The sequence below is a fragment of the Triticum urartu genome, chromosome 7, assembly GCF_003073215.2.
Source record: "Triticum urartu cultivar G1812 chromosome 7, Tu2.1, whole genome shotgun sequence".
Classification (NCBI taxonomy): domain Eukaryota; kingdom Viridiplantae; phylum Streptophyta; class Magnoliopsida; order Poales; family Poaceae; genus Triticum; species Triticum urartu.
The window spans coordinates 247,449,491-247,474,279 of record NC_053028.1 but is presented as its reverse complement, the minus strand read 5'-3'; the positions used below and the strand labels follow the sequence as shown (position 1 = coordinate 247,474,279).

The 24,789-nt window shown below is 48.4% G+C and overlaps 3 protein-coding genes across 3 annotated transcripts; 2 read left to right on the top strand and 1 right to left on the bottom strand.

Annotated features, from left to right (window-relative positions):
• The first annotated feature begins 290 nt into the window (after positions 1-290).
• Positions 291-1,498, top strand: LOC125521221. Its single transcript, XM_048686285.1, has 3 exons — positions 291-448; positions 531-731; positions 1,293-1,498. The coding sequence occupies exons 2-3, from the start codon at positions 573-575 to the stop codon at positions 1,356-1,358; spliced, it is 225 nt and encodes a 74-aa protein (XP_048542242.1). The 5' UTR covers positions 291-448; positions 531-572; the 3' UTR covers positions 1,359-1,498.
• A 3,697-nt stretch (positions 1,499-5,195) lies between these two features.
• On the top strand, positions 5,196-10,724 carry LOC125520976 (GDT1-like protein 4). The gene is made up of 9 exons (XM_048686017.1): positions 5,196-5,353; positions 5,478-5,546; positions 5,652-5,774; positions 5,901-5,999; positions 6,088-6,160; positions 9,529-9,614; positions 9,846-9,929; positions 10,186-10,245; positions 10,338-10,724. Exons 1-9 carry the CDS (start codon positions 5,273-5,275, stop codon positions 10,524-10,526), a joined length of 864 nt encoding a protein of 287 aa, XP_048541974.1. The 5' UTR covers positions 5,196-5,272; the 3' UTR covers positions 10,527-10,724.
• Positions 10,725-10,841: 117 nt separating this feature from the next.
• On the bottom strand, positions 10,842-12,250 carry LOC125520977. Its single transcript, XM_048686018.1, has 2 exons — positions 12,002-12,250; positions 10,842-11,614 (listed from the first exon to the last, which is right to left on the bottom strand). Exon 2 carries the CDS (start codon positions 11,485-11,487, stop codon positions 10,852-10,854), a length of 636 nt encoding a protein of 211 aa, XP_048541975.1. The 5' UTR covers positions 11,488-11,614; positions 12,002-12,250; the 3' UTR covers positions 10,842-10,851.
• Positions 12,251-24,789: the final 12,539 nt, after the last annotated feature.

Here is a 24,789-nt window from a genome sequence, read left to right as displayed (position 1 = left end):
ATGCATCCTTTTGCACTACACTAGAAGAGCATATACCATTTTCTTGTACTAGACGAACACATTATCACAGCATGGCGATCGTTTTCTAGAACCGCGTGGACAAATTTGGATATAGTCAAATCAAATGAGAAACAAGACTGTAAATAAACTCGTCGCAATGGACCACCGGCTGCAGAATTTGGACTTGGTTTGAAGGGGGGACAATTTGGACTCGCTGAGCTGCAAAGTGCAACGGGGTTGGTTTTGGTTCCCCTTGCTGCCTCGACTTTTCCCGCCGTCCGATCCAAGATCGTGCGGACCACAGCTCGAGCCGCCGGCAATTGCATAGTCCACGAGGACCCCGACACGCGAGCCCACCCTCTCCGGTCCGTCCCTCCTCCCCGCGTCCGACGACCTGCTCCGCCGCGCCGATCGACTCCGTCTCACCCACGCTGCCGCCGGTGATCCGGTAGCTGTTCTTCCGTTCACCCAGCCATACTTGTCTATGCACATCTCTCTCTTGTACCCACGTCTAGGGTTCATGGCTTCAGGGAGGCAGTCGAGGTCGAGGGGCCAGCGTGCGACCGGAGGGGATGCGGCAGCAGCGGGGCGTCGGCAGGGGCGGGGGCCGGCGGGATCCCGGGCTGCTGACCAGGGTGGTGGACAAGGTCTTCCGCTTCGTCCGCCTCGCCGAGTTCGAGATCCTCTTCGTCCTCTTCTTCTTCATCGCCTTCATCCTCTTCAAGGATCTCGTAAGCCCGCACCCCTCTCGCCTTCTCTCCCCGTTGAACATTTCGCACCTGACTAATGGGTCAAAATTCTGGTGTGGCACCTGCTAGCAAGAGATCTAGTAGGGTGGTCTATGCCCCAAATTGGCATCGTTCGCCTGCCTTTATGGTGATTGAGTGTTTATAGAGAAAGAATCAATTGAAACCGTAGAAGAGATGGTAGTAGCTAGCTTGGAATTTGGCAAGTACTCTGTCTGTGGCTTGGAATTTGGGCGGTGTTGAATAACAGAGGTCGAATGTAGGCATTTGTGTCCATGGTTACTGCTTGAAGCCTCCAACTATGCTATTCAAATTGAAACTATTAGGCTTGATCGTCTGGAGACACAGTCTATAATGTAACTGTGAATCTTTCAGTCAGATCATGCTACTTGGAGGTAGAGCTGTTACCTAGAGATGTATCAGTGGTAAATCATGCCTGTAGTGGAACAAGTGTAGTCTGCTTTTATATGATTTGCTATATCTGGTATTCTGGAATTTGCTATATTATGGTCTTGCGCTAATTATTGAATGTGTCTTTTGTTACAGATGTCTCGACCAGACTACAACCAGATCTTTGTCAAGAAGCCTGATCAAGATGACCGCTGGCCTTAGAGGGTAGGAAATCATAAAAATGTTCTTATTGTAGTGTAATCATCTTTTCTTACTGTGTTGCGGTATGTACATTCTGTAGAGGCTCATTTAAATTTCCTTGTTATGACTACTTATTCGATACTTTAAAGATGCTTTTGACATGCTGCCGCCTCCAGTTTTCTCTAAGATTCATCTGCTCCCTATTGCTTTTGTGGTTGTTTTGTATGAGCCCTGATTTTTCTCTTCTCTGCAAACAAGCTGCCACACGATGTTAAGTGGGCATAGTGAAGTCACCTGTATTTCTTCTCCACGGCATGACGTTTTCTTCATTTATATCATGTTACATCCCCATGAGCTCTGAGCGATTTGGTGTATGAAATGCAGTACTTTCTTTGGTCAGTAATGTGTGCCGAAGATTACCACCATTGAGGTCTGGACGATTGGCTCTGACGGTAATCTTGTTGAGAACAAGCTTATATGGTTCCTAGTCACTCGGAATCTTTGAAACCTAGATAAGCTATGCATCTTATTTTAGCCATCATTTGATGATGGGTCCTCCTTAAAGATCCAAATGGCGTTCTTCATTATCATAGAACAACTGAAGTTATTGATAGCTCTGCCTTGTAGAAACATGGTGTGTGACTATCAGATAAATGTCCCACAGTATCCACTACATAGATTCATGGGATCATGGCTATTAGATTTCGCTCCAGCTGTTATATTGTTTCCACAAGTGGATATTTTGTTTTGAGTCACATGTAAGGTGCATTGGGCATTTGGGTGCCATAAGACTTCACTATTAGTTATCTGAGCTTTTATTTTGTTGATTGTTATACATGAACCTATGATGCTCTTTGAGCAAAGAAAATTGAAGGCTACTCCTACTTAATAATAGGATAATGAGACAAATGTTGTTGTACAGCTTTGCTATTGGATTGAATCATCGTTCAGAGTGTTTCTTAAAATGAGCACAGTGGCTGCTAGAGAAAGAGAATGTTTGATGTGATATAGCATGCCTTCAATTTGACATGCACATATCAATTCATTCTACAACTGGATAGTTCTGGGATATCCATTGATCGATATCGGAGTTCTCACATATCTGAAAAGTAGCACATTTAAACACACGGCAGTTTTCTAGGAAAACATGTTTTCTTGTGAAACGAAGTTTTTGGCATCAATCTTTTTGTCGGGTATGGCAGTATCATCTGTTTCTAGATAACCAACATGATAAACACCTACACCTAACTGGTTCTTTTTTTTTGAGCATCAGTACAGACACAAGCGCTCATATACACGCGCATACACTCACCCTTATGAACGCACACACGCACACCCTACCCCTATGAGGCATATCATCTTGAGATTTACAAAGTCATCGTAGGCGCCTCGTCGTCGACGGAAACGTCTCCTCCCACTGAAAGCGCATCGCCGGAAATCCTGAAATAAATCTAGGAATAATGCGAGCACCAGGATTTGAACCCTGATGGGTTGGGGATACCACTGCCCACCTAACCAACTTAACCACAGGTTGATTCGCACCTAACTGGTTCTTCTGACAAGAAAAGCTTGCTTAACATCTTAAGTATTGTGGTACTATATCGCTGGTCAACTCTAGAAACTCACTGAGAAACCTTGGCCGACACTCATACAAAAGCTGACCATATCTTGTTTAGCACGCCCCTTTTGCCTTTTCATGTTACTTTGGACGTGGAATGACAAATTTTCATTTTTAATGCCAAGTTTCTGTGTCAGTTTGATCTCCTCTCAATATGATTTGCCCTAATGCCGAAGTGATGGATTGTTGGCGGGCGAAAAAAATAGCCCATACGATGCATGTTCACAGACTCGACCGGAGATCAACTCTCTGATTGAAGGATGTAAAGGATCATGATTTCAAGAAGATAACTGGACTGTTGATTGCCAGCATTTTGTTGGGACGTCAAAATCATGCAAAATGCATAGATGTTTGTTGTTCATCATAACCTTCACGTGGTCCCTTGGAATCGGGAGGTTGTCACGTAAGAATCAAGTTCATTTCCTGTAATGATAACATTGGAAGCTTTGGTGTGAGGTACTCCGGGTTCGGCTCCTCTACAGTTGAGTACTTACTGTACCGGTACTGTAGTGCATAAATCCACCGTCTGTTGTAATCCGATGGCTCTACTCCTTCATCTTCCTCCCCTCACTCTGCAACAATGGAGGATCCCAAATATTCCGACACCGACAACCTCCTGAAGCGTCCCGGCAAGCAAGCGGCTGTTCACACCGACGGTCTGCGTGCATGTCTGGGAGCGGCAGGACTCCGCTATCAGCTCCATCCAGTTGCATGAGAAACGTGTGAGTCTGAGTCCTCGATCCCCATGACCCCGTCCCGATGGCTCCTTCTCCCTAAGAGGGAGGCATGGCCACCGCCGGCCTGATCATGATCCCGTGCCACGCGCACGCGCTTGAAGGCGAGTTCATCGAAGCACTTGCCGAGTATCCAAACTTCCGAAGTTGAAAGAGATATAGCTCGGCCACTGAATCCGCTGCTGGACGTGAGCGGACGCCGACGAGAAGCTGCACGAGTGTACCCCATTTGTCTTCTTTACCTTTGCAGTTCCGGCGGTCGTCGTCGTCGTCGTGGCTGTCTATTTGGGATCATCCATTGCTGCAAAGTGTGAGTGGAGGAAGAGGGAGTATTTGGGATCATTCATTGCTGCAAAGTGTGAGTGGAGGAAGAGGGAGGCGAGCCATCGGATTGCAATGGACGGTGGATTACATCAGCTACAGTACCGGTACAGTTAGTACTTAACTGTAGAGGATCCGAACCCAGGTACTCCTACTAGTATATACGTGGCCCTGGCTCATAATCAGATTCGAGCCATCGGAAATGACATTGTCCCGTTCGTCCATGCCGATTACTACTCCCTTCATTCCTAAGTATAAGTTCCTTTAAAGATTTTAATGTAAACTATATACGAAACAAAATGAACATATATACACTTTAAAATATGTCTCATCCATATGGAATTTTTGTTGAAACCTCTAAAAATACTTGTACTTAAGAATGGAGGTGGCAGTATCCAAGGAAACGGGGGAGGATTCAGTTTCATGCACTCCAAGTGCGACGCACACGCGTCGCCCAACCAAGTCAAAGCAATCTTTCAAGCAAAACAAACGAGAAAGGTACTCGTACCAGCATCTTCATCGCGATTCACGAGCCCGGATGCGTCAACGCTGCCACGTGCGTGAGCGAGTGGTAGATCCAAGGAATTCTTTCTTGGTCACAATGGGAGTCGGGCAGAGTTTGGCTGAATCCAACCCGACGCCGGGTGCTCCGGAAAAGAGGAGTTGTACTAAAATATAGGCCTCCCCTTCATCAAATGTTGCGACTAGTGACCTCTATATTTTTTTGAGAGAGAGAGGTGCGACGAGTGACCTTTGCTTGAGTGCAGGCTTTCCTTTTTACGAACTCACTGGCACGTCTGGTAAACCGCGTCCCGTTCTGTGCACATGGCACCAAAAATATTTATCCATTCCGGTAGACCAAGTTTTTTTTTTGGAATTCCCGGTAGACCAAGTTTGACGCGATTCCTTCCTCTACGAAAAAGTTGTGCTAGCACGCGATCCTCCTACGCGAGCACGAGAGCTCACGCGTTCCAGCGTTGCGTGACAAGGGCGGGGCGGTGGGTGAGCGCGCGAATCGGCACGGGACGGCGCGTCGGTGACACGGCACGGGACGGCAGGGCAGGAGCAAAGGCCAAAGGGAGAGCACGGCCAGCTAATATTTTCGAGCACCGGGTCCGTCCGTGGCCGGTCCACTCCACCCCCCCACGCCGCCCCGACCCCGAGAGAGGCCGAGACCGAGATCCCGGCCTCTCGCCGCCGCCCCCTCCCCTCCCCTCCCCTCGCGCAACCCCCCACCCCACCCACTCGATCCACCCGCCCCGATGCCTCGGCGAGCCCTCACGCTCCTCCTCCTCGCCCTCGCCGTCTCCGCCCCCTTCGTCGCCTCCGCCGCCGGGGACCAGGTCAGCGCCCCTCGCCCTTCTGCCCTCACCCACCCCCGCGGGCGTCGCCTCTTCCCCGTTTGCCGGCTGCCGAGCCCCCCCTCCGACTCCGGGCGCGTGGCTGATTTTGTTTCCCTCTCTTCAGTTTCAGGGCGCGCACGATGCCGCCGCCGGCAACGCCACCACCACGCGCCGCCTCGACCGCCGCACCAAGGTCAGTTCACACCGTACGCGCTGCGCCCTGGTTTTGGGAGCTCACTTGTTGTTGGTCTCACCGTCTCACACAAAGGTCTCCCATGCCTGTTCTGTTGCTTCCCAGATGTTCGTCCACACGGCACGCGGCGTCATCGGCGGCGGAGGCGACGCCGGCGTCGAGCAGGAGTCCGAGCTGGGCCTCTTCGACGCCTTCTTCGCCAGCCTCTCCATGATTCTCGTCAGCGAGGTGGGCTGCCATTTCTCTGATACAAATGCAGAAATGCTACCACTCCAGTCTTTCTGAATTGCCCTCCTGCCTACTGTTTATGTTCTTATTACCGGGTGCTGTGTGTTCATGCTTTGCTGGGTAAAGATTGGCGACGAGACGTTCATCATTGCGGCTCTCATGGCGATGCGGCACCCCAAGTCGACGGTACTCTCTGGTGCGCTGTCGGCGCTGGTTGTCATGACGGTATGTGGAACCGCAGCATCTGTTTGTTTGGCAGAATAGGATTGCAGTTTAGTGTTAATTACTCCTGCTGCGTTCTGTGCTGTTTTAGGTACTATCAACTGGGCTTGGCAGGATCGTTCCGAACTTGATATCGAGGAAGCACACTAACAGCGCAGCAACTGGTATTGACTTATCTGATTGTTAGCATGATGTCCATTGATTCTTCAAGCTGGTCTGAGGTTTTAGGAGTAGTAGATTTATATTGTTTTTTGAGGAATCACCGGGGGGAGAGATCTCCCACCTGAATATATTGCTCAAAAGCGGCCAAAGCCAAGAGTTACCTCTTAGGCTTGGCTGGTCCAGTTTATGAGGAAAACCGGATTGAAAGCCTAAACAAGCTGGCCCGTTTATGAGGAAAACCGGAGCAAAAACCGTGCAAATAGCAAGGCTAAAGGAAGAAGAGAGAAAAAAGGACGCCCAAAACAAGGCACGCCTAGCTAGCAGACACAGGGCCAACGCCATGAAAGCCAAGTAGATGTGGGGTGTCGTCAAGGGATCACAATACTAGAACTTTGCAAGGAACCTAACGCACCGCACTAGCGTGCGCACCGAGCCCCACGGCACAACTCAGGAGCATCGACAATCAACGAGTGCCATAAACACGAACCTTGACTGGGAGCTCCGCCATGAAAAACTCGGGACGATTAGCAAGTTGGGGAGGCAACTTGCGCCATCAATGAGCAAAGATGAACCGAGACATCACCAAGAGCACGAAGCTCGCCGCAACACATGGGAGAGTCTTGACTATGCAGGGCAACAAAGGCGATACTCCTTCACAAGGGGAAAACAGATGGCTGCTCTGCGGCACCAAAGGTACCGCCGCCGACCCCCAAAGAACACCACCAAACAGCCACCGTCGACCCCAAACGGCCGCACCACCACCACCACCATCTCCGCAGCGAGCAACACACACACACACACACACACACACACACACACACAACAACCATGCAAACCCCAAGATGATGCCTTCAAGAAGGGCTACGACGCTGGTTGCGTCGCCATCATCCGTACCAGGAGAACCTGGACTAGGGGTTTCCCTCGGGGAGCTGACAAAGAGGGTAAAACAACATGACAACGATGTCTCCAAGAAGATTAGCGGCGCCCACAGGTGTCGCCATCGCCGGCTCCAGATGGAGCAAAGCTTTCACCATAGTTGATCAGACAACCTCTTGACGGACTGGTTGAGTGACAAGGGTTGCTCACCTGCACCACCACAAAGGGCTATTGCAGCGCCGCCACCGCTGCACATAGCCAGATCTAGACCACTGCATCGAATCCATCCATTGACGAGGAAGCACCACGAGCCGCCGCAGCCAACCGCACCTCACGGCGACCACCAACGGCCAAACTTCAGCACTAGACTCCAGATCCACCAGTGGTCGTCCGGATGCAGGGCCACCAGGCGCAGCGCGAGCCGCCGTGCCTTGCTGAGCACCATGCCGACAAAGAGCAGAGGAACGCTGCCCGAGGCCAAGAACCACCATGGTTTCGAGCTGCAGCCATACATCAGTCACGCACCACGCGCCACTGCGTGCCTGCCGGAGACCAGATCCGTTGTACACAAGGCAAGAAGCCGTCTTTCCATGCCCAACCCTCCGTTTGCTGCACACAGCCTAAGCTCCCAGCAGCGAGCCGCCACCTCGCTGCTGAGCAGCAGCCACCACTGCGCCTCGAGGCGCCAGAATGGAGGCATCGTGTCTGGATCCCCGACCCATCTGGTCGGCGAGAACCAAGGCCAGCCCCGGCCGCGCGCAGCAAGACCCAGCAGCCACCCGCCCCGAGGCGGTGCCCGTGGCAGGCCGTGCGCATGGATCCAGGTGCGTCGGCCAGATCTGCCGACGGGACGCAGCCACCCGCAGAGCAGCCACCGCTCCCGCAGCATCCACCACGGGACCCGAAGACGCGCGGATCCAGCCCATCTGCGTCAGCCGCCGCCGGCCACGCCTCCAGCTGGGCCGCTGCCCGCGCACCCCCGCCGCCGCGAACGGCGCATCTCGTCCTGCGCCCATGGGGCGCCCCAGCGTCCACCGCAGCTCTCCCCACGCCACCTTTGGAGACAGGGGCCGCCGCCACCGCGGCCAAGCCAGTGGCAGCGGCGGAGGGGAGGGCGCCGACGGGTGGGGGACCGGCGGCTGCGGTGTTGTCCCCCCCCGAGTCGCCCGGTGGGAGCGACGCGGGGTCAGCTCTCCAAGTAGACAACGTTGTAGATTCATATTGTTGTGCATGGACATCCTGGACGTTGGAGAATATTGGTCAAATCATCAAATGAAATGGCACAATATGACCATAAACTGTTCCAAATGCATTGATATACGCTTTAACATCAACTTGCTAAATATTGATCTCTGCAAATACCTGAAATATGCATTAGATGGCCAACATTGTCCAAAAACCAAATGGTTCAGTTTTGACATATTAGTAGATAGAAATTCAAAGGCTTGATACTTGCACCTGCATTTGCTAGAATCCTTCAGAATCAGTGCCTCTGTATAAATACAAGCTGTGCAAATTCCTGTAATGTTGTAATTATAGATAAATGCCTTTCCCCAGTTACATGTTGATTTATTTCTCCCGGAACCCAAGCAAGCCTCTAAATTAGAATAGGAAAGTTGCATAAGCAACAATCTTCGGTTTTCTTCTATCTTTATTTTACTTATGTGTAAGAGTTCAGACAGCAAGACATATAGAGAGCTATGCTGGGATTGCCAGATTAAGTTATGAAACGGAGCAAAGCAGAAACCAGGAATGCACCGCTCCATGGCCCATTCAGTCACTCACTCAAAACCACAAAAAAGGATCCCCCTTACACTACATCAGCCATTTTCCTTTAGTCCGCTGACTCACCCCTTCCACAATGGTTGCCATTGCTGTAAGAAGATGCACACCAGTAGGGTGAGACTGATAGATCAGCTTATCTTTAACCAAGATCTTATGTCTAGTAAACCATAGGTGCCCAGTGAGCACCGAGCAGTGTCAAAACCAAATCACAATATTCAAACTATAATGTCATTATATAAATAGATCTCCTTATGGACTGTGTTCTCCTAACAGTGCAAACAAATTCAAAATCTAGCTATTGGGAAATAAGTGTTGGCTAAAAGAAAGAAGCACATTTAGTTACCATGGAAATGTGCAAGTGCTAGTGAGGCTTAAAACTGGGTTCCTGAACTTGTGCACAACTGTGGACTAAACTCTTCTTCGCCTTTTTCATGGAAGGCCTAGTGCAAAATTAGTGATACATCTAAGGAGATTCGACGACACCAACTTCACATGAGTTTGGCAAACTGGGATTGAAAAATCGTACTAAGGAGCCTCCATCGGTCTGATCATGCTTATAATATATTGTTGATTACACATATATATTCCTTAAATCTCAAGTAAGGTATTTTGTGAAATATGCATGTTTGCCAATTTTATAGCACTAGCATACAGTTAATTCACCAGTTCGTCTAATACCTAACATCCTCCTTTTGTTTTTGTGCTTCAGTCCTTTACGCGTTCTTTGGGCTGCGACTGCTTTACATTGCTTGGAGATCAGATTCTAGGGCGTCACAGAACAAGGAAATAGAAGAAGTATGTGCATTTTCTTACATGGTTCTTCACCTCTACAGCTAAGAATTAGCTTAGTCTTGTTTGTTTACCACATAAACTGCTAATCATAAAACTCTTCCTTTTGTGTCAATAGCGGTTTTAGCATCAACTGGATGTGTATCATGCATCCCTACTGGCTCGAACCTGTTCTTTTAATTTTTTTGGTGTGCTAATTTAAACACCTTATAATTTTTGATCGCTTGAAATATGCAGGTACAGGAAAAGCTGGAAGCAGGTCAAGGGAAATCAACATTTAGACGTGTCTTCTCAAGGTTATGTACTCCTATTTTCTTGGAGGTATATTTCCTGTCCTTTTCTCATTTATGATTTAATGATTCTTTCTTGATAACTATGTTTTCTACCATCTCATTTGAGATGTAATTATATAGGATTGAGAAATTTTACAACTCCCTTTTTAGTCTTGTTGCATAGTATATTTCTGTTCACGCCAACTGTGCATATACAATGCTTGATAAAATATACCTTCAGTGACGCTGCAACGAGTGTGATATGTATCAATGGCTTGATGTATGACTTCTTTTTTATGATCCAGTCATTTGTGTTGACCTTCCTGGCTGAGTGGGGCGACCGAAGTCAGATAGCCACAATTGCGGTATGACTTATTTCCCTTCCACAATCAAATTCTCAATTTGTCTGTGGTCAAGCAAAAATCCATTTTAACCGGTAGCATGTTTTGAAATGCAGCTGGCTACGCACAAGAATGCTGTAGGTGTTGCCATTGGAGCAACCTTGGGGCACACCATCTGCACATCATTCGCAGTGGTGGGCGGCAGTATGCTTGCGTCGAGGATATCGCAAGGCACCGTAGCAACCATTGGAGGCCTCCTCTTCCTTGGCTTCTCTGTATCATCATACTTCTACCCACCATTGTAATCGCACCCTGTGCTTCCTGCATCATTTTTTTTTCATTTGTTGGTAAGATCACACTCCGTAAGCCCCGTCGCCTCATCTTACTTAGCAGCATGTGATGCCTGGCATACAGTTTTTCGTTGTACCACGACACTCTGATATATGTATGGAGTAGGGATATGATCACTGCTAATATATACAAGTTGACCCGATTCCAAGAAATGGGTATCCTGAGCCCTGATTGCTTTGTCAAATCTGACAGCATTTCTTGGACATGACCACTGTAAAATATTGATGTTACATCTAGCTAAACTCTTAACCAACTAGCGGTAATGGCCAGCCGGCTTGGCTAGTAGTTGAACCACCAGCTCCACCGGCTGATGATCTTGCCGACGTACTGGTGGTCGTGTTTGGTGTAGTGGCACATGGTGGGGAAGATGCCGAGGATGTGCTTGCAGTCTCTGAGCAGCACGTCTCCGACGAGCTTCTTCTCCCGGTGCTGCCACGGCGCGGCCTTGGTGGCGTGCCTCCCGGTGACGAGGAACATCTGGCCATCCTGGAACAGGTAGCGGCACCCGCCGGCGTTGACGGCGCAGAGCTTGGCGTAGGGCTCGCTGCTGTTGAAGACGACCACGTCCTGGAGGAAGTTGCCCATGTAGCCCCACTTGCAGAGGATGGCGTAGTGGTCGGTCTGGGGCTGGAAGAAGGCGTGCTGCGGCTTGTAGGGGTCCAGGATGAAGTAGTGGAAGTACTCCCAGTTGCCGGCGAAGGCGGCGCGGCAGCTCAGGATCATCTGCCCGCCGGTCATGGTGCTCAGCATCCCCACCGTGTGGTTCTGCTCCGGCGACGCCATCGCCACCTTGGGCCCCGCCGCGTGCGGGGACAGCATGCCCACGAAGATGACGATGGATGGGATCGCCACGAACACGAACGGGATGGAGATGATGGTCAGCCGCCGTAGCAGGTCCTTCTTCTTGTCCTCCATCAATCAAATCAGTCTCCTAGCTAATTTACTATTGTTAGGTCTCCTCTTTTTTCTCCTGCCTTCTTGATTAGTAACTCCTCTGGGTGATTGTGTGGCTGACGAGGTGCTGCGAAATATAGGGACTGCCCTGCAGAACAGAACAACGTGCGAACGTGATGCATGTGTCGATCTTCGTAGGCATGGCGCTTATATTTAGAAGAGGGGGGCCTATTATTAGGCCATTTGTGGAATTGTGGTTGACAAGAATGATTTTTTGCTCTAGTTGGACATTCAATGTTTCGACCAGAAGATCTAAAAGAAAACACAAACAAGTTTATTTGTTTGATTCATGACCAACCGGCAACCTTAAACAGGATGCTCTACGTTCCAAAACAGTTGTTGCTTGTTTCAAAAATAAAAAAAAACGTTCTTGAAGATTGCTTGCGACATCGATTACATCTTGCGAGGTTCCATGTACGGAGATATGTCAAAAACTGATGCAACAGCTTGAGGCATATCTATTTGCAACGCGTACCTGCAAATTGGATTTGGGCGGAGTGGATCACCGCGACGGCCGATCGCTCTGCTCGGTTTGTATGTCTCGCCGGTCGCTTGTGCAGAGGAGGATTGGGACGGGGGCGAGGAGCAAAGGAAGAAATGGAGAACGGAGGCGAACCGGGAAAAGGGAGATCGTTGCTGGCGTTGTTTCCAGGGCGAGAGAGGAAGGGAAAGGTTTCTCAAGGAAAAGCGTGCATGAAAGATAAATGGTGCCTATATATATGTGTTGGTAGCCTTGCTGCGACGTAAGCACCACATTCTTTTGGGCGATGCGAATTTATCCTTAAGACGTTTTTATGGGTGTGCCCAGGGCACATCTAATTATTGCTCATCTAAGTGGCACAAATCAAACATAAAAAGAAAAAGGAAAGAAAAAGAAGAAAATATCTGCATGAATCTCCGCTGAAAATCAATACCATATGACTTAGATATGCAATACTTAGGATACATTTAGATGTGCTTTAGCAAAACTGATTTTTTTTCTTTTCAAAATCGATATATGGGATAATTGCTCTCGCATTGTAGTGCACTACACGGAGAATCTGTTTGGTTAGAGCTTCTCTGATGCTCCTTTCCATTTTTTAAATTTTTCGTGAGAGAACTTTCGGTATATTTCATCATGCCATGGCAGTGCAAAAAACACATCTATAACAAAAATTATATCCATGTCCATAGACCACCTAGCGACGACTACAAGCACTGGAGCGAGCTGAAGGTGCGCTGCCATCATCACCTCTTCGTCATTGGAGCCGGGCCAAACTTGTGGTGGTAGACAGTTAGGAACTCGTCATGCTAAGGCCCCGCAGGACCAGTGCACCAGAACAGTAATTGTCGCTGATGAAGTCAAGTATAGATTGAAAGAATCCAACATGTAGACACACGGATGAAGACCGAGCCCAAGCGGATCCACCGAAGAACAACATCGACCGAATCCTACGAGATCTGCCAGAGACACACCTACACACACCCTCAGATGACGCTAGACGCATCACCGGAATGGGGGCCAGACAGGGAGGACCTCATTCCATATTCAGGAAGCCGTCGCCGCCTCCTCTTCAAAAAGGAACTTAGGGCTCCTCCGCCTCCCGTTGGCGCTGCCGCCGGCCGGTCTCGTCTCCGGTGCCCCTAGGTGAAGGAAATATGCCCTAGAGGCAGTAATAAAGTTGTTATTTATATTTCCTTATATCATGATAAATGTTTATTATTCATGCTAGAGTTGTATTAACCAGAAACTTGATACATGTTGAATACATAGATAAAACACAGTGTCCCTAGTATGCCTCTACTAGACTAGCTCGCTAATCAAAGATGGTTAAGTTTCCTAACCATGGACATGTGTTGTCATTTGATGAACGAGATCACATCATAAGGAGAATGATGTGATGGACAAGACCCATCCGTTAGCTTAGCATAACGATCGTTAAGTTTTATTGATATTGCTTTCTTCATGACTTATACATATTCCTTTGACTATGAGATTATGCAACTCCCGGATACCAGAGGAATACCTTGTGTGCTATCAAACGTCACAACGTAACTGGGTGATTATAAAGATGCTCTACAGGTATCTCCGAAGGTGTTTGTTGGGTTGGCATAGATCGAGATTAGGATTTGTCACTCCGAGTTTCGGAGAGGTATCTCTGGGCCCTCACGGTAATGCACATCATGATAAGCCTTGCAAGAAATATGACTAATGGGTTAGTTACAGGATGATGCACTACGAAACGAGTAACGAGAGTTGCCGGTAATGAGATTGAACTAGGTATGAAGATACTGACGATCGAATCTCGGGCAAGTAACATACCGATGACAAAGGGAATGGCGTATGTTGTCATTACAGTTTGACCGATAAAGATCTTCGTAGAATATGTGGGAACCAATATGAGCATCCAGGTTCCGTTGTTGGTTATTGAGCAGAGAGGTGTCTCGGTCATGTCTACATAGTTCTCGAACCCGTAGGGTCCGCATGCTTAACGTTCGATGATGATTTATATTATGAGTTATGTGTTTTGGTGACCGAAGATGGTTTGGAGTCCCGGATGAGATCACGAACATGACAAGGAGTCTCGAAATGGTCGAGAGGTAAATATTGATATATTGGACGATAGTATTCAGACACCGGAAGTGTTTCAGAATGTATCGGGTACATATCGAAGTACGGGGAACCCTCCTGGGGAAGATATGGGCCATATGGGCCACAGGAGGGAGGCAAGGCATCCCACAAGGGGTGGCGCCCCCCAAGGAAGGAGTCCGAATTGGAATAGGGGAGGGGGCGGTGCCCCCCTTTCCTTCTCCTCCTCCCTCTCCTTCCCCCTTTCCCCTTCCGGTAAAAGGAAGGGGGGGGTGCAAATTGGACTAGGAGCCCAAGTGGGACTCCTCCCACTTGGAGCGCCCCTAGGCCGACCTCCTCCCCTCTCCCTCCTTTATATACGGGGGCGGGGGTGATACATCTCCAACGTATCTATAATTTTTGATTGTTCCATGCTATTATATTATCTGTTTTGGATGTTTAATGGGCTTTAATATGCACTTTTATCTTATTTTTGGGACTAACCTATTAACTGAAGCCCCAGTGCAAATTGCTGTTTTTTGCCTATTTCAGTGTTTCGCAGAAAAGGAATCCAAACGGAATGAAACCATCGCGAGGATCTTTCTTGGAACAAACGCAATCCAGGAGACTTGAAGTGGAGGTCAAGGAAGCCACGAGGCGGCCACAAGGTAGGGCGGCGCGCCCAGGGGGGCAGGCGCGCCCCCACCCTCGTGGGCCCCTCGTAGCTCCAATGACCTACTTCTTTCGCCTATATATACTCTTATACCCTGAAAAAAATCCAGGGGAGCCACGAAACCACTTTTCCACCGCCGCAACCTTCTGTACCCGTGAGATCCCATCTGGGGACCTTTTCCGGCGATCTGCCGGAGGGGGATTCGATCACAGAGGGCTTCTACATCAACACCATAGCCTCTCCGATGATGTGTGAGTAGTTTACCACAGACCTTCGGGTCCATAGTTATTAGCTAGATGGCTTCTTCTCTCTCTTTGGTTCTCAATACAAAGTTCCCTCGATGTTCTTGGAGATCTATTGGATGTAATACTTTTTGCGGTGTGTTTGCCGAGATCCGATGAATTGTGGGTTTATGATCAAGTTTATCTATGAACAATATTTGATTCTTCTCTGAATTCTTATATGCATGATTTGATATCTTTGCAAGTCTCTTCGAATTATCAGTTTGGTTTGGCCTACTAGATTGATCTTTCTTGGAATGGGAGAAGTGCTTAGCTTTGGGTTCAATCTTGCGGTGCTCGATCCCAGTGACAGAAAGGGAACCGACATGTATTGTATTGTTGCCATCGAGGATAACAAGATGGGGTTTATATCATATTGCTTGAGTTTACCCCTCTACATCATGTCATCTTTCCTAATGCGTTACTCTGTTCTTTTGAACTTAATACTCTAGATGCATGCTGGATAGCGGTCGATGTGTGGAGTAATAGTAGTAGATGCAGAATCGTTTTGGTCTACTTGACACGGACGTGATGCCTATATTGTTGGGGAACGCAGAAGAATTTTAAAATTTTCCTACGTGTCACCAAGATTAATCTATGGAGTCATCTAGCAACGAGGGAGAGAGGAGTGCATCTACATACCCTTGTAGATCGCACGCGGAAGCGTTCAAGAGAACGGGGTTGATGGAGTCGTACTCGTCGTGATCCAAATCACCGATGACCTAGCGCCGAACGGACGACACCTCCGCGTTCAACACACGTACGGTTGGGAAGACGTCTCCTCCAACTTGATCCAGCAAGGGGGAAGGAGAGGTTGATGAAGATCCAGCAGCACGACGGCGTGGTGGTGGAAGCAACGGTGATCTCGGCAGAGCTTCGCCAAGCTCAGGGAGAGGGAGGAGTGTCACGGGAGGGAGAGGGAGGCGCCAGGGGCTAGGGTGCGGCTGCCCTCCCTCCCCCCACTATATATAGGGTCCCTAGGGGGGGGCGCCGTCCCTAGGAGATCCAATCTCCAGGGGGGGGCGGCCAAGGGGGTGCCCCCCAAGCCAAGTGGGGCGCCCCCACCCCTAGGGTTTCCAACCCTAGGCGCAGGGGGAGGCCCAAGGGGGGCGCACCAGCCCACTAGGGGCTGGTTCCCTTCCCACTTCAGCCCATGGGGCCCTCCGGGATAGGTGGACCCACCCGGTGGACCCCCGGGACCCTTCCGGTGGTCCCGGTACAATACCGATTACCCCTGAAACTTTCCCGATGGCCGAAACTTGACTTCCTATATATAAATCTTCACCTCCGGACCATTCCGGAACTCCTCGTGACGTCCGGAATCTCATCCGGGACTCCGAACAACTTTCGGGTTACCGTATACTAATATCTCAACAACCCTAGCGTCACCGAACCTTAAGTGTGTAGACCCTACGGGTTCGGGAGACACACAGACATGACCGAGACGACTCTCCGGTCAATAACCAACAGCGGGATCTGGATACCCATGTTGGATCCCACATGCTCCTCGATGATCTCATCGGATGAACCACGATGTCGTGGATTCAATCAATCCGTATACAATTCCCTTTGTCAATCGGTACGTTACTTGCCCGAGACTCGATCGTCGGTATCCCAATACCTCGTTCAATCTCGTTACCGGCAAGTCACTTTACTCGTACCGTAATGCATGATCCCGTGATCAACCACTTGGTCACATTGAGCTCATTATGATGATGCATTACCGAGTGGGCCCAGAGATACCTCTCTGTCATACGGAGTGACAAATCCCAGTCTCGATTCGTGCCAACCCAACAGACACTTTCGAAGATACCTGTAGTGTACCTTTATAGTCACCCAGTTACGTTGTGACGTTTGGCACACCCAAAGCACTCCTATGGTATCCGGGAGTTACACAATCTCATGGTCTAAGGATTGACATTCGGAAAAGCTATAGCAAACGAACTACACGATCTTTGAGCTATGCTTAGGATTGGGTCTTGTCCATCACATCATTCTCCTAATGATGTGATCCCGTTATCAATGACATCCAATGTCCATAGTCAGGAAACCATGACTATCTTTTGATCAGCGAGCTAGTAAACTAGAGGCTCACTAGGGACGTGTTGTGGTCTATGTATTCACACATGTATTACGATTTCCGGGTAACACAATTATATCATGAACAATAGACAATTATCATGGACAAAGAAATATAATAATAACCATTTTATTATTGCCTCTAGGGCATATTTCCAATAGTCTCCCACTTGCACTAGAGTCTATAGTCTAGTTACATTGTGATGAATCGAACACCCATGCAGTTCTAGTGTTGATCATGTTTTGCTCTAGGGAGAGGTTTAGTCAACGGATCTGCCACATTCAGGTCTGTATGTACTTTACAAATATCTATGTCTCCATTTTGAACACTTTCACGAATGGAGTTGAAGCGACGCTTGATATGCCTGGTCTTCCTGTGAAACCTGGGCTCCTTGGCAAGGGCAATAGCTCCAGTGTTGTCACAGAAGAGAGTCATCGGGCCCGACGCATTGGGTATGACTCCTAGGTCGGTAATGAACTCCTTCACCCAGATTGCCTCTTGAGCTGCCTCCGAGGCTGCCATGTACTCCGCTTCACATGTAGATCCCGCCACAACGCTTTGCTTGCAACTGCACCAGCTTACTGCCCCACCATTCAAAATATACACGTATCCGGTTTGTGACTTAGAGTCATCCAGATCTGTGTCGAAGCTAGCATCGACGTAACCCTTTACGACGAGCTCTTCGTCACCTCCATAAACGAGAAACATATCCTTAGTCCTCTCCAGGTACTTCAGGATATTCTTGACCGCTGTCCAGTGTTCCATGCCGGGATTACTTTGGTACCTTCCTATCAAACTTACGGCAAGGTTTACATCAGGTCTGGTACACAGCATAGCATACATGATAGACCCTATGGCCGAGGCATAGGGGACGACACTCATCTTTTCTCTATCTTCTGCCGTGGTCGGGCATTGAGCCGTGCTCAATCTCGTACCTTGCAATACAGGCAAGAACCCCTTCTTTGACTAATCCATTTTGAACTTCTTCAATATCTTGTCAAGGTACGTACTCTGTGAAAGACCAATGAGGCATCTCGATCTATCTCTATAGATCTTGGTGCCTAATATATATGCAGCTTCTCCAAGATCCTTCATTGAAAAACACTTGTTGAAGTAGGCCTTTATGCTTTCCAAGAATTCTATATCATTTCCCATCAACAGTATGTCATCCACATACAATCTGAGAAATGCTACAGAGCTCCCACTCACTTTCTTGTAAATGCAGGCTTCGCCATAAGTCTACGTAAACCCAAACGCTTTGATCATCTCATCAAAACGAATGTTCCAACTCCGAGATGCTTGCACCAGCCCATAAATCGAGCGTTGGAGCTTGCACACCTTGTCAGCATTCTTAGGATCGACAAAACCTTCCGACTGCATCATATACAATTCTTCCTTAAGGAAACCATTAAGGAATGCCGTTTTGACGTCCATTTGCCATATCTCATAATCATAGAATGCGGCAATTGCTAACATGATTCAGACGGACTTCAGCTTTGCTACGGGTGAGAAAGTCTCATAGTAGTCAACCCCTTGAACTTGTCGATAACCCTTAGCGACAAGCCGAGCTTTATAGATAGTTACATTACCATCCGCGTCTGTCTTCTTCTTAAAGATCCATTTATTTTCTATGGCTCGCCGATCATCGGGCAAGTCAATCAAAGTCCATACTTTGTTTTCATACATGGATCCTATCTCGGATTTCATGGCTTCCAACCATTTGTCGGAATCTGGGCCTGCCATCGCTTCTTCATAGTTCGAAGGTTCACCATTGTCTAACAACATGATTTCCAGGACAGGGTTGCCGTACCACTCTGGTGCGGAACGTGTCCTTGTGGACCTATGAAGTTCAGTAGCAACTTGATCTGAAGTTTCATGATCATCATCATTAACTTCCTCTATAGTTGGTGCAGGCACCTCAGGAACAATTTCTTGAGCTGCGCCACTTACCGGTTCAAGAGGTAATACTTCATCGAGTTCTACTTTCCTCCCACTTATTTCTTCCGAGAGAAACTCTTTCTCTAGAAAGGATCCATTCTTGGCAACAAAGATCTTGCCTTCGGATCTGAGGTAGAAGGTATACCCAATAGTTTCTTTAGGGTATCCTATGAAGACGCATTTTTCTGACTTTGGTTCGAGCTTTTCAGGTTGAAGTTTCTTGACATAAGCATCGCATCCCCAAACTTTTAGAAACGACAGCTTAGGTTTCTTCCCAAACCATAATTCATACGGTGTCGTCTCAACGGATTTCGACGGAGCCCTATTTAAAGTGAATGCGGCAGTCTCTAAAGCATAGCCCCAAAATGATAGCGGTAGATCGGTAAGAGACATCATAGATCGCACCATATCCAATAGAGTGCGATTACGACATTCGGACACACCATTACGCTGAGGTGTTCCAGGCGGCGTGAGTTGTGAAACTATTCCACATTTCCTTAAGTGTGTGCCAAATTCGTGACTCAAGTATTCTCCCCCACGATCTGATCGCAAGAACTTGATTTTCGTGTCACGTTGATTCTCAACCTCACTCTGAAATTCCTTGAACTTTTCAAAGGTCTCAGACTTGTGTTTCATTAAGTAGACATACCCATATCTACTCAAGTCATCAGTGAGGGTGAGAACATAACGATAGCCACCGCGAGCCTCAACACTCATTGGACCGCACACATCAGTATGTATGATTTCCAATAAGTTGGTTGCTCGCTCCATTGTTCCTAAGAACGGAGTCTTGGTCATTTTACCCATGAGGCATGGTTCGCACGTGTCAAATGATTCGTAATCAATAGACTCCAAAAGTCCATCTGCATGGAGCTTCTTCATGCGTTTGACACCTATGTGACCAAGGCGGCAGTGCCACAAGTATGTGGGACTATCATTATCAACCTTACATCTTTTGGTATTCACACTATGAATATGTGTAACATTACGCTCGAGATTCATTAAGAATAAACCATTCACCAGCGGAGCATGACCATAAAACATATCTCTCATATAAATAAAACAACCATTATTCTCGGATTTAAATGAGTAGCCATCTCGAATTAAACGAGATCCTGATACAATGTTCATGCTCAAAGCTGGCACTAAATAACAATTATTGAGGTTTAAAACTAATCCCGTAGGTAAATGTAGAGGCAGCATGCCGACGGCGATCACATCGTCCTTGGAACCATTCCCGACGCGCATCGTCACCTCGTCCTTTGCCAGTCTCCGCTTATTCCGCAGCTCCTGCTTTGAGTTACAAATGTGAGCAACTGCACCGGTATCAAATACCCAGGAGCTACTACGAGTACTGGTAAGGTACACATCAATTACATGTATATCACATATACCTTTAGTGTTGCCGGCCTTCTTGTCCGCTAAGTATTTGGGGCAGTTCCGCTTCCAGTGACCACTTCCCTTGCAATAAAAACACCCAGTCTCAGGCTTGGGTCCATTCTTTGACTTCTTCCTGGCAGCTTGCTTACCGGGCGCGGCAACTCCCTTGCCGTCCTTCTTGAAGTTCTTCTTACCCTTGCCTTTCTTGAACTTCGTGGTTTTATTCACCATCAACACTTGATGTTCCTTTTTGATTTCCACCTCTGCTGATTTCAGCATTGAATATACCTCAGGAATGGTCTTTTCCATCCCCTGCATATTGAAGTTCATCACAAAGCTCTTGTAGCTCGGTGGAAGCGACTGAAGGATTCTGTCAATGACCGCGTCATCCGGGAGATTAACTCCCAGCTGAGTCAAGCGGTTATGCAACCCAGACATTTTGAGTATGTGCTCACTGATAGAACTATTTTCCTCCATCTTACAACTGAAGAACTTGTCGGAGACTTCATATCTCTCGACCCGGGCATGAGCTTGGAAAACCATTTTCAGCTCTTCGAACATCTCATATGCTCCGTGTCTCTCAAAATGCTTTTGGAGCCCCGATTCTAAGCTATAAAGCATGCCGCACTGAACGAGGGAGTAATCATTAGCACGTGACTGCCAAGCGTTCATAACGTCTTGGTTCTCTGGGATGGGTGCGTCACCTAGCGGTGCTTCTAGGACATAATCTTTCTTGGCAGCTATGAGGATGATCCTCAGGTTCCGGACCCAGTCCGTATAGTTGCTGCCATCATCTTTCAGCTTGGTTTTCTCTAGGAACGCGTTGAAGTTGAGGGCAACATTAGCGTGGGCCATTTGATCTACAAGACATAGTGTAAAGATTTTAGACTAAGTTCATGATAATTAAGTTCATCTAATCAAATTATTCAATGAACTCCCACTCAGATAGACATCCCTCTAGTCATCTAAGTGAAACATGATCCGAGTCAACTAGGCCGTGTCCGATCATCACGTGAGACGGACTAGTCAACATCGGTGAACATCTTCATGTTGATCGTATCTTCTATACGACTCATGCTCGACCTTTCGGTCTTCCGCGTTCCGAGGCCATGTCTGTACATGCTAGGCTCGTCAAGTCAACCTAAGTGTATTGCATGTGTAAATCTGGCTTACACCCGTTGTATTCGAACATTAGAATCTACCACACCCGATCATCACGTGGTGCTTCGAAACAACGAACCTTCGCAACGGTGCATAGTTAGGGGGAACACTTTCTTGAAATTATTACGAGGGATCATCTTATTTAAGCTACCGTCGTTCTAAGCAAATAAGATGTAAAACATGATAAACATCACATGCAATCAAATAGTGACATGATATGGCCAATATCATTTGCTCCTTTTGATCTCCATCTTCGGGGCTTCATGATCATCGTTGTCACCGGCATGACACCATGATCTCCATCATCGTGTCTTCTTGAAGTTGTCTCGTCATCTATTACTTCTACTACTATGGCTAACGCTTTTGCAATAAAGTAAAGTAATTACATGATGTTTATGTTGACACACAGGTCATAAATAAATAAAGACAACTCCTATGGCTCCTGCCGGTTGTCATACTCATCGACATGCAAGTCGTGATTCCTATTACAAGAACATGATCAATCTCATACATCACATATATCATTCATCACATCCTTTTGGCCATATCACATCACCCGACACATGCTGCAAAAACAAGTTAGACGTCCTCTAATTGTTGTTGCAAGTTTTTTACGTGGCTGCTATAGGTTTCTAGCAAGAACGTTTCTTACCTACGCCAAAACCAAAACGTGATATGCCAATTTCCATTTACCCTTCATAAGGATCCTTTTCATCGAATCTGATCTGACTACAGTGGGAGAGACAGACACCCGCCAGCCACCTTATGCAACTAGTGCATGTCAATCGGTGGAACCAGTCTCACGTAAGCGTACATGTAAGGTCGGTCCGGGCCGCTTCATCCCATGATGCCGCCGAATCAAGATAAGACTAGTAAAGCAAGCAAATTGACAATATCCACGCCCACAACTGCTTTGTGTTCTACTCGTGCATAGAAACTACGCATAGACCTAGCTCATGATGCCACTGTTGGGGAACGTAGCAGAATTTTAAAATTTTCCTACATGTCACCAAGATCAATCTATGGAGTCATCTAGCAATGAGGGAGAGAGGAGTGCATCTACATACCTGAGGGAGTCCTGGATTAGGGGGTGTTCGGATAGCCGGACTATACCGTCGGCCGGACTCCTGGACTATGAAGATACAAGATTGAAGACTTCGTCCCGTGTCCGGAAGGGACTTTCCTTGGCGTGGAAGGCAAGCTTGGCAATACGGATATGTAGATCTCCTACCATTGTAACCGACTTTGTGTAACCCTAACCCTCTCCGGTGTCTATATAAACCGGAGGGTTTTAGTCCGTAGGACAACATACACAACAACAATCATACCATAGGCTAGCTTCTAGGGTTTAGCCTCTCCGATCTCGTGGTAGATCTACTCTTGTACTACCCATATCATCAATATTAATCAAGCAGGACGTAGGGCACAACAACAATCATACCATAGGCTAGCTTCTAGGGTTTAGCCTCTCCGATCTCGTGGTAGATCTACTCTTGTACTACCCATATCATCAATATTAATCAAGCAGGACGTAGGGTTTTACCTCCATCGAGAGGGCCCGAACCTGGGTAAAACTTCGTGTCCCTTGCCTCCTGTTACCATCCGGCCTAGACGCACAGTTCGGGACCCCCTACCCGTGGTCCGCCGGTTTTACACCGACATTGGTGCTTTCATTGAGAGTTCCTCTGTGTCGTCGCCGTCAGGCTTGATGGCTCCTACGATCATCGATAGTGATGCGGTCCAGGGTGGAACTTGTCTCCCCGGACAGATCTCTGTCTTCGGCGGCTTTGCACTGCGGGCCAATTCACTTGGCCATCTGAAGCAGATCGAAAGCTATGCCCCTGGCCGTCAGGTCAGATTTGGAAGTTTAAACTACACGGCTGACATCCGCGGGGACTTGATCTTCGACGGATTCGAGCCACTGCCGAGCGCACCACACTGCCACGACGAGCATGATCTAGCTCTGCCGCCTAACAATGCCTTGAAGGCCGCACCCGCATCGGCTTTGACCCTTAATTCGGAGCCAACCGCGCCAACCGAGGATGGGTGGTTGGACGCTGCCTCAGGGGCTGGGATCCTAACGGCGATCGAGCCGAACACCAACCCCGTACTTCGCGAGACTCATGATTCCAAGTAGCCGGACTCCGAACCATTCGCGCCTCTGCCGATCGAATCCGATTGGGCGCCGATCATGGAGTTTACTGCCGCGGACATATTTCAGCACTCGCCCTTTGGCGATATTATAAAATCACTAAAGTCTCTCTCTTTATCAGGAGAGCCCTGGCCGGACTACGGTCAGCGAGATTGGGATGCGGACGATGAAGAAATTCAAAGCCCACCCACCACCCACTTTGTAGCCACTGTCGACGATTTAACCAACATGCTCGACTTCGACTCCGAAGACATCGACGGTATGGACGCCGATGAAGGAGACGATGAAGAACCAGCGCCTATTGGGCCCTGGAACGCCACCTCGTCATATGACGTATACATGGTGGACGCACCAAAAGATGACGACGAGGAGCGGAAGGACGCACCGAAGGCTTGTTCCCTCGAAAAGCAGTCAAAGCGGCGACGCAAGCGCCGCCCCAAATCCCGCCTCGACAGAAATAGCGATCACACAGACCCAGCGCTGGAGCAGGGCAAACCGCTGCCGGACAACGGCAATCCGGATAATCAAACCGAACAAACAAATCCTATCAAGGATAATGGTCCGGACGACATAACGCCGGACAGACACCCGGAGCAGCAGACTGCCCGTAAAAGGCTTGTTGCCACCGCGAGGAGTCTGAAAAAGCAAAAGCAAAGGCTCAAGGCCGTGGAAGACACACTCCAAATCAGATGGAGTAAAATACTCAACACTGCAGCAAGGTACGGCGACAATCGCCCCTCCAAGAGCTACCCAAAGCGGAAGCTGCTACCCGAATTCGATGAGGAGGCCTCAGAACCCCCACAACCAAATATCAAAGCAGCCACCTGGTCGGATAGACGACCCCTCTACCAACACAGAGCAGCATACAACGCCACTCACAATACAATACGCGACCCATGCGAGGGCTCGCACCCAAAGGACGGCGCAACAAGATCCATCTATGTACCACGCAAGCGCGCCCCAGCATACAATGCAACACAACAAACATCCGAACAACGCGGTACACCCAGCTACAGGGGTGCCGCACACCCCCTATGTTTCACCGATGAG

Excerpts from the sequence above, each read along its gene's own strand:
- LOC125521221 (XM_048686285.1), top strand. The coding sequence starts at position 573 with ATGCGGCAGCAGCGGGGCGTCGGCAGGGGCGGGGGCCGGCGGGATCCC. Across the intron at positions 732-1,292 it reads TCATCCTCTTCAAGGATCTC|ATGTCTCGACCAGACTACAA; the intron begins GTAAGCCCGCAC and ends CTTTTGTTACAG.
- LOC125520976 (XM_048686017.1), top strand. The coding sequence starts at position 5,273 with ATGCCTCGGCGAGCCCTCACGCTCCTCCTCCTCGCCCTCGCCGTCTCC. Across the intron at positions 6,000-6,087 it reads CGGCGCTGGTTGTCATGACG|GTACTATCAACTGGGCTTGG; the intron begins GTATGTGGAACC and ends GTGCTGTTTTAG. Across the intron at positions 10,246-10,337 it reads GTCAGATAGCCACAATTGCG|CTGGCTACGCACAAGAATGC; the intron begins GTATGACTTATT and ends TTTGAAATGCAG.
- LOC125520977 (XM_048686018.1), bottom strand. The coding sequence starts at position 11,487 with ATGGAGGACAAGAAGAAGGACCTGCTACGGCGGCTGACCATCATCTCC.